The sequence below is a fragment of the Cyprinodon variegatus genome, unplaced genomic scaffold (assembly GCF_000732505.1).
Source record: "Cyprinodon variegatus isolate N-32 unplaced genomic scaffold, C_variegatus-1.0 Scaffold1405, whole genome shotgun sequence".
NCBI lineage: Eukaryota > Metazoa > Chordata > Actinopteri > Cyprinodontiformes > Cyprinodontidae > Cyprinodon > Cyprinodon variegatus.
Window position 1 is genome coordinate 53,172 of NW_015151858.1, and position 14,041 is coordinate 67,212.

Genomic DNA, 14,041 nt, shown 5'->3' on the forward strand with positions numbered 1-14,041 from the left:
AGTACATAAACGCCTCTCCAGACAATATATATAAACTCCAAATACCTGCCACAGGAAAATCAACAATTATTATACTTGAATATTTGCTGTGTATACACAATCCACTTCTGGTCGTTTCTTGTATTAAAACTTTGCATATCCATTGTCTGAGGAAAATCCAGCAGCTGCATACAAAGTAAGCTACACACAAAAAGATGTTTTAATGTTTCTGCTCAAAAAGCCTTTCTGTCTTTTTTTGCAGTACGACTTTGTGGAGCTACTGGATGGCACCCGGCTAATTGCCAAAGAGCAATGGACCCTGGGCGAATCAGACTCAAGGGCCCGGATTGATCACCCGGTCCCTGTCCACCAGGCGGGATTCATCCAATACCTGGACTCAGGGGTGTGGCACTTTGCGTTTTATAATGACGGACGAAGTGTGGAAGTCGTCTCCTACAACACTATTATCCAGGGTATGAGGACTCACATCTGCTGGGAGGGCTAATGAGAGTGGAATGATGTGTAATGATATGTTTGGAGGATTTTAATTTCCTGAAACAGCTGTGCCTGAATGGGAGTATTTTAAAATCTTTCTCAAACGAATCGAGTTTGCAGAAAGTTTCAGCAATGCTCCGCATGGATTTAGGTCTTCATTTCAGTGCAGTGGATTATTGTGCTTAGCACTTTAATACAAGACTATACAGAACATTGATCTTTCCTTCCTAACAACCTCTGCTTTGTTCTGAAGCCTGTGAAATTTCTGTGCGGGTTATGGGCAAGGAAAAAACTCTAGGGTTGAGTTAACGTTTTTCTTTCCTTTGGGGAGTCCCATTGATCCGGCCCTACAAATATGAAGGTATCGATGTGTGAGGTCAAAATTGCCTGAGTCTGACACTGGCTCAATGAACATCCAATACAAGCTAAAGTAATAACATAAAAGTTGGCCCTCTTAACGCCCATCAAAATGAGGGCCCCGGTCTACTGGGGGTACGATTTATGAGCGTTGGTCTGTTGAAAGAACACAAGATCTGTCTGTAGGATATGTCAGATTAACTTCAACTCAGAGAGGTTTTGAGCTGTAAACACAGAGGAGATTGCATGGCTTGTGTGGGCATGATCAGTCATTCAGGCTGGGGTGGTGGTGAAGCAGGAGAGAAGACAGCAGGGGACGGAAACGTCTCAAGGACATGGAATTATTTGGTCTAATTTAAAATGCATTTTTGTAGAATTTACTTAACAGGGCTTAGGTGGAAACAGTAAGCATGCAGTGCACAGTTATGGAGGCTTAGACCTTAGTGGGACATAGACAAACAGCTGTAAATGTATGCCATGCTGGATTCAAGCACTGCATATAACACTTTATATTTTAAAAAGTCAACTAGGATTTCAGTGCAGTTTTTTCTCTTTCACTATGAATTTGTTAAAGACTTAAATATGACGGTTGATAGTTATTAATAGCTGTACACCTCTGTGCCCACAGAGTCTGTCACAGAGTGCACACACAACTGTTACGGGAATGGAGAGTGTGTGTCTGGATCTTGCCACTGCTTCCCTGGATTCATTGGACCTTACTGCTCCAGAGGTAATTACCGGCTCTAATAATTACCTTAAATGGTCCCTTCAGTCTTTTTAAGGTTTATCAGTTCAATATTTTTTAATGGAAAATTGATCTGATAAGTTTAACATGGAGCTATTTCACCGAAACTTGAAAAAAAAAAATATATTCTCTCAAACTCAGTCTAGAATTCAGTTTGTTTTGACTCCACTACACACCTTAATATAACCTTTTTTATTTTTGTTACCACCTTAATACAACTGAGGTAAACCAAATATGGCTCAGCATACTTACAGAAATGGAGAAAGAAATGGCAAAAACAATTTCTATCTATTGTACTTGACAGATAAATCACCTTTGCTAGAATTAGCAAGCATGTGAGTACCAAGACACTTTGGCCAGAAATACCACAATTTCCTTTGAGACAATTCCTAGTAATTTCACCACTGAGCTAGGAGGCATTCATCTATCCCAGTTGCCCTAGGCTGGGGCAGCAGTCACCATGGAGAGGTGCCAAGTCCATCATGGAGCCTAGACACAATACTCTAAATATTTAATGTCTACATACTATAAGAATTTCTACAGGACACAAATGTAGATGTTTCCATTTTAGAAACTACTATCCAACAAGATGATTTTTAAAAAAATACAGATATAAAAGCTTGTTTTTGTTCTCTAGCTGCACATTTGGAATACATATTATTACTTTTTAAAATTTTATTTTTGAGAATACGTTCAGCCATGTACATAGCAAAAAACACTTTCTTATAGTATGTCTTATAGTATGTAATCTATTTTTTTTGTGTTTGACCGGCTATCATGCTAAAAACTTTATCCAAAGAAGAAGAAAAAAGGCCCCTTCCTCCCAGTATGCAGACAGGTGCCCTAAAGGGCCCATTTTTTATGACTAAATACATGGTTGGAAAGAAATCCAGTTGGGTACCTACAGTATTCTCTTGAGAAAAATGGATCTTTACCTTAACTTGAAAATCAAAATATCATTAAGCTTCAAACATTTTCAAGTCCATTGTGTAAGAGGTTGAAGCTGTAATATTAAAGCAATGCAACTTTGCTGTACTCCATTTGACCTTCCTGTTATCTCTGAAAAGTCTTGTTCTCTCTTTCTCTGCTTGCTTCCTGACTAAACTGCATACATGGCTTGATATGGTGTAAATAAATCTTTCCTTTTCAAAGCTTTTTTATAAGTGACTATTGCTCCCAGAGTCACTCAGTAACATCTGTGTGGAGGATGTCTTTCTAATGTAATGTTCAATGACCAAAAAAGAATAAGAAAGGTATGGTAATAATCCTATTTCGTGTGAAGCAGTTAGCTAAATTAACTACTTTGCAGAAAATTAGCCACTAAATAAGGATGTTTGTATTGTTAAATTTGTATTTTATGGTGATTTTAACTCTTCTTGATCTCTTTACCCAGCTGCCTGTCCTGTGCTCTGTAGCGGAAATGGCCAGTACACCAGGGGGCGCTGTCAGTGCTACAGCGGCTGGAAGGGAACAGAGTGTGATGTTCCTGCGACCCAATGTATCGATCCTCAGTGTGGGGGACACGGACTCTGTGTGGCAGGAAATTGTGTGTGCAACACCGGTCACAAAGGAGTCAACTGTGATCAAGGTAACCGAGAAAGAAAAACTCTTCCTGCTGGATTTAAACAGATTTGTGCAACACCTTTCTGTGGGGCGCTCTGGGGAAATCGACTAAGTCTGGTAGTGAAACAATCGGTGTTTTCGACTCCACCAAGCAAATAATGCTTTGGATGTTGTTATTGATAATGTATAAACCAAGTGTTAAGACCCCATTGGGGTACAAGCTTGAACTGATTGCACTTTCCCCACCGATGCAGTCACCTACTAGAGGCCTCCACAGATGATGACATCTGAGGAAATCAATCAGTTTGTGGCATCTAATTCTTTGTTGAGAAAGAGCTACTTCCTCTTTCTTGTCAGCCTCCCCTCCCACCTACACTCTCCTCACTTCATTGCCTTTAACTCTATTGATCTGCTTGCTGATAAAAGGCAATTATCAGCTCAGATTTACATGTGGGAGCTGTCGACCTTACATGGCAAAGCTATTGAGTTCACTAATGAATATGTTGAGGTTTTCTTTGGAGTGAAGGAGCACTGGAGAAAAGCATGAAGGAGCAGCATTTGTGGTTCTTTGAGAGTTTGAAAGAGGTCCTTATTATTCCCAGTGTCCTTAAGAATAAAGATATGCATAAAATGGGAATCTAAGGCGGCAAGAAAAAATATGTTGTCAATTCTTTCTTGTTAGTAATAGGTTTATTATGTAGATCATAATTGGCTATTATTAACCAGGATCAGTATAGTAATTGATCAAATTAGTCTACAGTAGACTCTAATTGGGTATTGTTTCACAGTGTCTATAATGGAACATAATTATACTGTTTCTATGTTGGACCTACCCTTTTGTAGAGCAGCTAGTTGAACAGGGTGGAAAATTACCATGTGCAACTACCAAAGCCTGCAAAATCTTCCTGCTTCCCTGCTATCATCCTCCTCTCAAGTTTTTCCTCTTTGAAAGTGACTTTTGCCTGGTTGGAGATTCAAAGTGGCCAGGGTAAATAAATATGTTTAAATCTAGAAGCGGTAAACTGACATAGCTGTCACCTTCATTGTGTGTCTTCAGTGGACTGTGTGGACCCAACGTGCTCCGGTCATGGAGCTTGTCATCATGGTGAGTGCCACTGCAACCCGGGGTGGGGAGGGATCAGCTGCGAGATTCTGAAGAGCACTTGTCCAGAGCAGTGCTCCAGTCACGGCACGTTCAACACGGATACGGGAACCTGCATCTGCGAGGCCAAATGGACGGGAGCCGATTGCTCCATAGGTCAGAAACCATCTTTAGTCATTAAGTTCTTACTTGATCTGTGTAAAAACTAAAGGTGGCAGTGAAAAGATGTGTTTATGTTGTTAATTCCGGAGATACTTGCCTCATTCAGTGAAATGAGAGCATTCAAAGTGATTAGAAAACACTCTATAAACTCAAGATACCATCTTTAAAACAGCATATTTTTTGTAATGTGAATAAATAATTGACAGGCCCATTCAAGAAACTCAGCAATTAGAAATCCAAGAATTACAGCTGGTTATGTTTGACCTTCTAACTCGAATACGGTAAATTATGGATTCTCTAATGAATAACCTAGTGCTTTTTTTCTGTTGAGTGACTCAATTGTTAATCAAGAGTCTCGATTGTAATTAAATTTCAGTATTTAATTAAAGTTGACAGTTTTGGTGTTTTTAAACTTTTTCCATGTAATCACTGGGAGCAGAAAGTTAAAAAAAAATGTTAGATGCTACTCAACTACATACACACACACACACCAAAATTAAAGCAAACAGAAATAAATCTGCAGGCTTTTTTTCCATCCATTCCTTTTTCATTGATGATTGAGCTATGATGTTGTTCTGTGCCAACATGTTGCCAGCAATCAGTGCTGTTAGATTTTCTTCATTATGTCTCTTTTTACTGTTTTCTTAGGTGATATTTTAGCCACACTAGCAAATAATTGGCACAACATTTCTCTGTATTTATTCCAAACAAACTCCCCCCTTGCTGTGCCAGGCACCGGGTCCCCCATACAGCAGACATATAGGTCTTTACTAAGGGGCTGTGAGTTGGAATAGCATGTCTCTGTTGCAGCACAGTAGGCCACACGTGGGTGTCTTATTTGGAAAGTTAAGGAACAATCATTAAACTTGGCAGCATAAGTCCTGATGAAATTATGACAGCAATGCCATTGATGCATTGTTTCCTTTTAAACGATTATTATAAAGTTGAAAAGAAAAATCACACTTTAATGTATTCATCATCTGTGTTTTAAAAAAAAAATAATTCAGTAAGCTCAAAAGATAATTTATTTTCTGAAATTAATGTGGTACAATTTGGAACGAAAGCTCTGAATCCATCACATGTGAGATTCGTTTCAGATTTTTCCATAGGGAAGCAACAAAATTACTCATTTGTGATGTCCCACTAATTTGAGTGCTTGCCTGCAGCCGCAATGATAAATGGAGGCGTGAAGTAAAGTTTTGTTCTATTACAGCGCTAACCCTGCTTTGTTTTCTTAGCACTACATTACAATTCCCTAGTTTTATTAAAAGGGCCACTATTTGGAATGAACATTTTAATGTCTGTCTCAGTTGGATTAAACTATAAAAAGCTTTACCTGTTCAGACATAAAGCACAAATTTAGGCATTGTTTGGCACAACAGGGTAGTGGTGGCCTAGTGGTTAGAGCATAGAGCTTGGAATCCTGAGGTTGTGAGTTTGAAACCCACTCCCACAGACTGTCACTCTCTTCCCTGAGCAAAGACCCTTTAGCCCACACTGCTCCCCAGGCGCTGCAAATGGCATCCCACTGCTCCCCAAGGGGATGGTTTAAATGCAAAGAGTGAATTTCGTTGCGCTGTACTTTTGACAGTGTAATGATAATAAAACACTGGAAATTAACGCTATGATGTCCTCCAAAGAAAAGATTTATCTGATGTTGAGCACTGAAAAAATATCTAGCGGAAAATGCTTTCCTTGGCTTTTAGAAGACAAATGTTAACATATGATAGTAGCCCTGAGATGGAGGGTTTATTGGACTATTTAAGAACATCAAGAATTGCTTGAGAATTCCAAGAATGTTAAAAGAGCCACTGGTTGAAAAACGATCTACTAGACTTTGTTTCCAAGATTGAAGATGTTTCGCTTCCTTTAGCTTTTCAAATCAAAATGTCAGAAATAGCGTTAAGTGTGAGGTTTTATAGAGTGGACCAAATACAACGCTTTGTTTTGGCTTAAAAAACATGCAAATTGAACCAGACGAGCGGGTCCACCCCTTTGGCATGGGGGTTCTTTTGTTTTTTTGTTAGCCTGTAATACCCAATACCATTATTGTCCCTGAAAGGGTGTCGTTATAGGGAATTTTTGGCCTGACTGAACAGACGAGATGTTCTGTTCCCATGTAAGGGGGTGGGGGTTGCGATGATAGCTGGAAGGAATCAACTCAATGAATTGTAGGTTTTTGAAAGCTGAAATCTGAGTCCACCCCTCTGTTTAAGGTCATTTTTTCTTTCTTGATACAGATTGCTTCCTTCATGCCCCTCTCAAACCACCTATCTTCTTAGGAGAGAATTCTCTGGGACTTTATTATCAGTGTTTTTCATTTAATTTAGCTGCTAGTTCTTTCCGCTTTTTGTCTTTTCGTTCGTCAGAAGTGTTTTTTAATCTTTCTGTCCCTGACTGACTCGGACAAGAGAAGACATAGTCTGCTTTGACACGCTTTTTCCCCTCCTTAGGGATAAATCATGCTTCATCAGTTACTGCCGCTGCTGGTGGATCAAAGCACTGCAGAATATGTTGCTATACACTCCCCAATCCCTTTAACAACCCCTGGGAATTTTTAATTATCCTAACTTAAGGGACTAAATTACTGATAAACTGAAATTAACTGGATAAATGTGTGTGGAAACACTACTTGGACTTTTGGCTTTTGAGGGGTTATAGATGACTCCAGGAACCATTAGTGAAATAGAGAGAATATTTAAAGTGTTCCACATTGGCTAAGGACAACAGGGACTGTACTCTGGCTTTTTGGTCAAAAGTGCTTCTCAGCACAGAAAATTACATTTTTTTTATGTTATTCAGAAATTCGGTTTACATGTTTAGCAGGGATAAGCGTTTGCCAAAGGTACCATTGCCTACTGTACTTTATTGACCAATGTATCACAGTTCTGGCTTGGTGTGACCCAACCCTTTCAAAGGTCATTGTAAGGAGAAGATAATAGGCAAATAACCAACAATCCAGATGAGATGAAGGTTGCTGTTAAAGCGACCTAGACTTCTGCAGCACAACCAGTCAGATCGTCTTTGTGCCACTCTGCACTGATGCAGTAATTCATGCAGAAGGAGCATAGTGAGAGCATCTATTCTACAGTTAATGGACTGGGGAGTATATACGTATTTTATGTATTATACAGTATGTGACTTCATAATGATAAGATTAAATTTTTTAGATTTTCCTGAAAACTAACTGATGGGATATTAATGATAGATATAAGACAATAAAGAATAAGATGATTCCTTTAAGAAATGTATCAGACATAGAAGTAGACAGGGACGAAACAGGTTGTGTAGAAATATAAAATAGGTTTATAACTGCCCCAAAACTTTTTCAACTTCCTCTTGATTAACAAAAAATTAAACAAACTCTGATTTAACAGTGTCAGAAGCTTTTTTTGTGTAAATAAGTAACAGGTAAATACAAGTACTTATGACACCTTGTTAAGCAGAGGTGTCAAAATTATTAATGTTTATGACTCAAGTAGAAGTGTAAATCTTACTGTTTAAAAAAAAAAACATTTTTCAGAAGTTGGAGGTACAACTTTAGCCTTTTTATCTAGTAAAAAGGAACAAGTTCAAATTTAAAACTAAAGTAAAAAATAAAGTAATGCAGGAAAAAATGCTATGGACAGATGCTTTAAACTATGGCTGAACAATTAACCTGATTAATTGGGATTAATAGATTATTGAAATAATTGTCAACAAATATAATAATCGATTAATAGCCTTACTTTACTTATACTGCTTACTGCACTACCGTATTAAAGGAAGATATTTCCACAATTCTGAACGATAACTTACTTATACTTAATTTTCTTAGTTTTATAAGTGATAGTTATAGTGTCCCAGTTCACTTTGCATCATCTTGAAAACTATTTATTTTGGTATGTGGTGAAAAACCAGTTGGTGCAGCACCGAGTCCAACCACCAAGAAATCAATTGACTCGATGAAATTAATCATTTTTTTGCTTTTTTATTTTTATTTTTTATAAATACCAACATTCATAATGAAAATTAGCTTAAATGAAACTAAACTAATGAGTCAATTTTTAAAATGAAGGAAGTAGAAAGTAGAGATAATTGCAAAAAAAAAAAAAATGTAAGGGGTAGAAGTAAAACATCTAAAAAATAATTAGTCCAGTAAAGTATAGATAGCCAAAACTCTACTTTAGTAAGGTAACAAAGTATTTGTACTGTGTTACTTGACACCTGTGCTGTTATGTATTAATATTTTTTCACAATGTAAACTAAAAAAAATTAATATGTTTTAAACTAATTAAATGATGCTTTGGGTGTGATCACAGCTTTAAAGCTTTGTAATCAACCCATGCCAATTATAAATATAGGTGTTAATAAAAGCCCAGGCTTCTCTATTATTCTACTGAACCAGAGTTGTTCTCTCTTTACTTTTGTGGTCTTGAAGATTATTTGAATACATTCTTTGAAGGTGTCAGCGTCTTTGATAGAAGCTTCATATGTTGGAGAGAAAAAAAAGACATTTTAGTCTTTCTGTCCATGTGCAGCCAGCTCTTCATTTGTTATCCCCTTTGTATTAGATGGGGTTTGTCTTTCGACACAGGTAGGTGTCTTGTTAGTTCAAAGGCTGGTCCCTCCTGTCTGTATCTGAGAATCAGGTGATTTATGCACTGTTCCCCCTCTCAGAGATGGCTCCTGCTCTGCGTGTTACATCCAATAGGAAACACATACTGAGTCAAACAATTAAAAGCAGAAGTTTCACTCTGTTTCACTCAATTTAAAAAAGTGGAGTATCTCTCTCTTGAGCTGAACTTGTGAAAATCAAAGCTTAAATGCATCGTGATGGTGCGTTTGAAATACCAGGTTTCTTTGCAGACCTTTTGAAGCAGCGTGTAGCCAGTTTGGATGGTGCCTAAGAACAAAGAACAATTGTGTTAGCGAACAAGACTTTTTTTCTCTCTTTTTTGTCCTGCCTCACTTATTTTTTTCCTTTAAATAAGTAATTTTCAATTCTTCTAAGTGTTCAAAAATATCTGAGAAATCGACTGGCACAGCAGGACATCTTGTCAATAGCAGAACTGATAAGTCTAGCATTGCTGCAGTCCAAGAATTGGGGAGTTTACCCATCTGGCTGGGTGGAGGATTCCTCATAATTAATGCTGCGGTTCTTCTTCAATTAAATAAACTTTAATTAACAAGCTGTAGCATGGATCGACCGCCCACAAGCCCCCATCCAGCTCGAGTCAGGGGCATGTTAAAGGCAGATAAACACTTTTGCACTAATGAAAAATTGATTGCATAGATTCTATGAGAAGGAGGTATTCCTTTGGAATTAAATGACTCCCCTCCAGAGACATGCTTAATATTCTACAGTGTCTGCTCAGCTTAATCAGAACCATCCAAGGTCCCTCAATCGAAGAAAAACTCCATTCAGAGAGCTGGAGGAGACAGACAGTCAAAAAAGCCTCGGTGAAGCAGATGAGTGAGGACAGTGGGAGTGGATTGAAAAAAAAAAAAAAAAAAAACATCAACCAAATGAGTGGCTACTTTATTTGTTGTGTTTTTAATTGTGAGCTGATTATGATTTATATACTTTCTCTGAAGTCAATGAGCCAAGTAGTTTCTAAGACTGAAGGTACTTAGCAGAGAATAAAGTATTGGTTACCTTCCTATTTTCTTGATATGACTGTTTTCATCAATCTAATTCCAACATGTGATTATCCTTTGAATTTTTTTTTTATTGAGTCTTTTTGTACAGTTGAACGTATAGTGGAGGTTTTTCGCAAATTTTTGAAAAGACCCGGCCTTTGCAAATGCACATTCACTACCCTGTACCCGAGAGGGAACACCTGTTAAACATGTGCAAGAGCGTGCACGAGCCCATTTTTCCTCGTGCACGCTCTGTATAAAAGTTGCTGTTTGCATCACTCACACAAGCTTACTTTCCAAAAGAAGATTTGCATTTTCCACTATATCAGACTTTAAGTGAAAATGAGAACCAGCATGTAGGAATGCCTTATGTAAACATATCACCAGAATGATAACACTTATTTTGATGATCCTCCTGGATAAAAAAAAAAAAAGAAACTCCACCATACATTTAAGCCAAGATGATGACTGGGCTACTCTAGAAACAGACTTGCAGATGCTCTTTAAATTAGTGTCCATCTTAGCAAACCTGTGTGTCTTAGTTTAAAGTATAAAAAAACAGGTGTGAAAGCATAACCCAGCCCTGCCTCCATACAAGTTCTGAATGTTTCCACCAAAGTAGGACATTGCCAAGAGACTCTGTAGGACATGCGTAGGGATGTGTTAAGGGGTTTAAGCAGCGGTGTTGTGACATTGATCGAAGAAATGGGTGAATAATAATGTAAGAATTTTTATGCTGAGTAATATGGAATAAAAAGCTCACCTGAAAAACACTATCGATCGATGCCCACTGTGCTTGCAATTCGACACACAGGCTGTGGCTGATGGTTTGGCTGATGGTCATTTTGGCTCCCGAGTCAAAATATCACAGACGTTTTCTTTTGCCAGTGTTGAGGTTCTAACAGTGGTCATCTTTGACATTCACAAGCAATTGAGAATTTAAATGTCCAAAAGCAACTCAACACTATCATCTCAGATATAACGTCGCTCCTACCTCCCAGTTCTAAGGTTTGAGGTGAATCAAAACCACCGATTTACCCAAATCTGTAATGTGATTCACACATGTGTACCAAGCTGTATAGGTTAGAGGGGAGCACTAAGTAGGACTGTTGGACAAATACTGCAGTATCAAACAAATTAAGAAGGAATTGTCTTCTGCCTTAGGCAGAAGGGGTTCAGTCTAAGGCAGTGGTTCCCAAACATTTTAATCTCTGTGCCCCAAAAATAACACTGCAACAGACTGACCGCCTCCTAAAATGACATTGAATTATTTCAGTCTATATTTATTGATGAATATAAAGTAATTACTTATGTGCGTTTTGAGTTAGATTTAATTTTTAAGTAACATTTAGTTCATTTTAGATGTATTTTAATTATTGAATGGGACATTTAATAATTTGATGGTCCATTTTGCTATATTTAATATTTGAATTATGTATTAATGGAAAAAATAAATGTTACATTTACTTATTTTGTGCTACTTTTAAGTATTTTAAAATATATTTTATTTAAAAGTGTATTTTTGGCCTTCTATATACCTCAGCAATCACATTTCTATTTCTTGTAATTAATTCATACCTGTGGAAGGTAAGGTCTGAACTCCTGGACTCATAAGTTATCTCCTGGATGAGGCATAATCAGTCTTTCATTATGTAGTAGTTTTCTGGAGTGCCAAGGTATTAAAAATGCAATGCAATCTTAAGCAGATTGATAAATGTCAATAGATCTGGTTTCTTTATTCTTACATTTCTGTGGTTTAAGGTGTAGTTTGTTGCTATTGGATAAATTCATCTTACGGTACTTTATTTTGTAGGAGAGAATTGGGGTAGACTGTTGTTTTTTTAATTTAACTTAATTTTTTTTATTATTTATTAATTAATTTATGTATGTATGGGCTTGAAAAAAAGCAATACATCAAATCAAATAAATCAAATGAAGTAAGTAATTATCCCTTGAAAAATATACTTTATTACCAATGTTATCTGTCTGTAGTTTGTTTTTGATAATCTGTCAAATTTAACAGTGAGAAGGAAGCGAAAACTAAGGACATTTTTAAAGAAAAGAAACACAAAGAGCACAATCCTGAAAACATTTTGTGACCGCCAAAGTCTCTGTTCAAAAGATATGATTGTAGCTCTTGTTTCTGCAAATCCACTCTGCTCCATCTCCCGTAAGAGCAGAAGCAGCTTGTTGAGCATTAGCTTTAACATGAAAAATCCTGATTCCTCACCAGCAATAGATCCATGCGTGTCAATTTTCTGAAGATAACACATATTCTGCAACAGATGCTCTTCTGTTTGCAGTACTAGAAGAAAACATGTTCATTATACGTCTCTGAGTTGAGACAAAAGAACCCAGCCTCAGCCTGTTAAGACAAGACGAGTGGGGCTTCATCTTTTGTTAGAGTGCTTATTTTAGGAGTTTTTCAACATACAGTAATTGCACTTCTTTATTCTTACGAGCTTTTTAGACATAGACATCGTTGTTTTCAGTTGATAGTGCTGCACTGATGAATAAATAATGCAGTCTATTCAAATAGTCTTTCATAAGCTATGAAAGCACCACAAACAAAAGTCTGTTTTTATTTATTTTATTCCAGGGGGTTTATTTAGACAAATATTTAATGTATGTTGTAAACACTTTCTGGTGGCAAGCACTAGTTAGAGAGATTGAAACAGCTTGTTGATGAGATAATTTAGACCCTCAAAAACTTGCAGAGAGAAAAGTGGGATTCGGTGAAAGTGATTTCAATCTGAAAGCCACTTTAATATTTGATTCTATTTCTGTGAAAAAGATACTTTTTAATTGCTTTCCGTGAGCTACAGACATTTTCAGGCGTCCAACCTCTAAGAATTGATGGAAATCTTTCGGATTTAATGTTTTTTATCACTGCTTGCACCTCCATGGGCCTCTCTATCAGTTCACTTTGACGTCCGTGTATTAGTAGGTTTTTAGATGGTCCATTCTCTCCATGTTCATGTGATGGATTAGACAGAGCTCTGTTTAAAGTCGTAAGGGAATAATATTTGAATGTCAAATCATTCTAGCTTAAACATGTATATAAATGTTCTCTTTAACGAACGATATTGTTCAAAAAGTTAGAAAATTTCAATTTCTTTTTTAAATCCTGTAAATTCCCGTAAATTATTCCTTAAAGCTTGGAATTTTGTGGAACCTAATATGTCTTTAAACTTCTCCAGAGCCTCCCCCCCTGCCTGTCTGCTGGGTCCTTTAGCCTATTGTGCTGTTTATTTTCTGTTATCCACTGAGACCTTCAATGAACAGCTGTATTTATACCGAGATTAAATTTTCCAGTTTTCTAATTAGGTCACATTTAAAGGCAATTTGTTCCATGGTATTAAAATGAAGAGGGCTGATTACATATGCAGCCCCAAAAGAAACCACGTATGGTTCCATTTCCACTCAGCAATAGTGACTTTGCTGTGTTGGAAATCAAAATAAAATTATTTAAATATATGGTTAAGTGGAAAAAAAAAAAGTTGTCGGCTATTTGAGGCACCCTTTATCCCTCAAACAATGCAAATCTTTAAACCCTCAGAAATCATATCTTCCTGCATGACAAGTCCGGATCACTGCAAAAAATAAAAAATATAAATAAGTCATTCTTTCTTTAAATAAGTGCATTTTTTCTTGAATTAAGGAGGTAAATGAGTCTGCCAATAGAACACAATTTACATTTAAAATAAGAAAAAAAACATTGCATTGTCTTTTTTCCAAGTACATTATACCTTATTATCTTATTCTAAGTGTAAACCATCTCATTTCATTGGGAAATCTTATTTACCTGCTCAAATTAAGGGTAAATACACGTAATTTATGACATTTGTACTTATTTCTAGATGCCTTTTGCAGTGTGAAAACTTTTCTGTAAAAACCTGTTTATAATGTTGCAGCAATGAATAATTGTTGGTCACATTAAATGATATCAGGCATTTCAGTAGCTGCAGGGTACAGTACAGTATATCCAGAATGTATTATAGGCTATTGACAAAAGT

At 36.9% G+C, this 14,041-nt stretch overlaps 1 protein-coding gene across 1 annotated transcript in view; it reads left to right on the plus strand.

Moving 5' to 3' along the window:
• Positions 1–14,041, plus strand: part of LOC107103254 (teneurin-3-like) — a 126,187-nt gene that overhangs the window by 46,834 nt on the left and 65,312 nt on the right. Inside the window, exons 6-9 of the mRNA XM_015402878.1 lie at positions 242–452; positions 1,460–1,561; positions 2,970–3,164; positions 4,197–4,397. Of these exons, the coding sequence (XP_015258364.1) occupies positions 242–452; positions 1,460–1,561; positions 2,970–3,164; positions 4,197–4,397 (709 nt within the window). The remainder of the gene's footprint in view (positions 1–241; positions 453–1,459; positions 1,562–2,969; positions 3,165–4,196; positions 4,398–14,041) is intronic.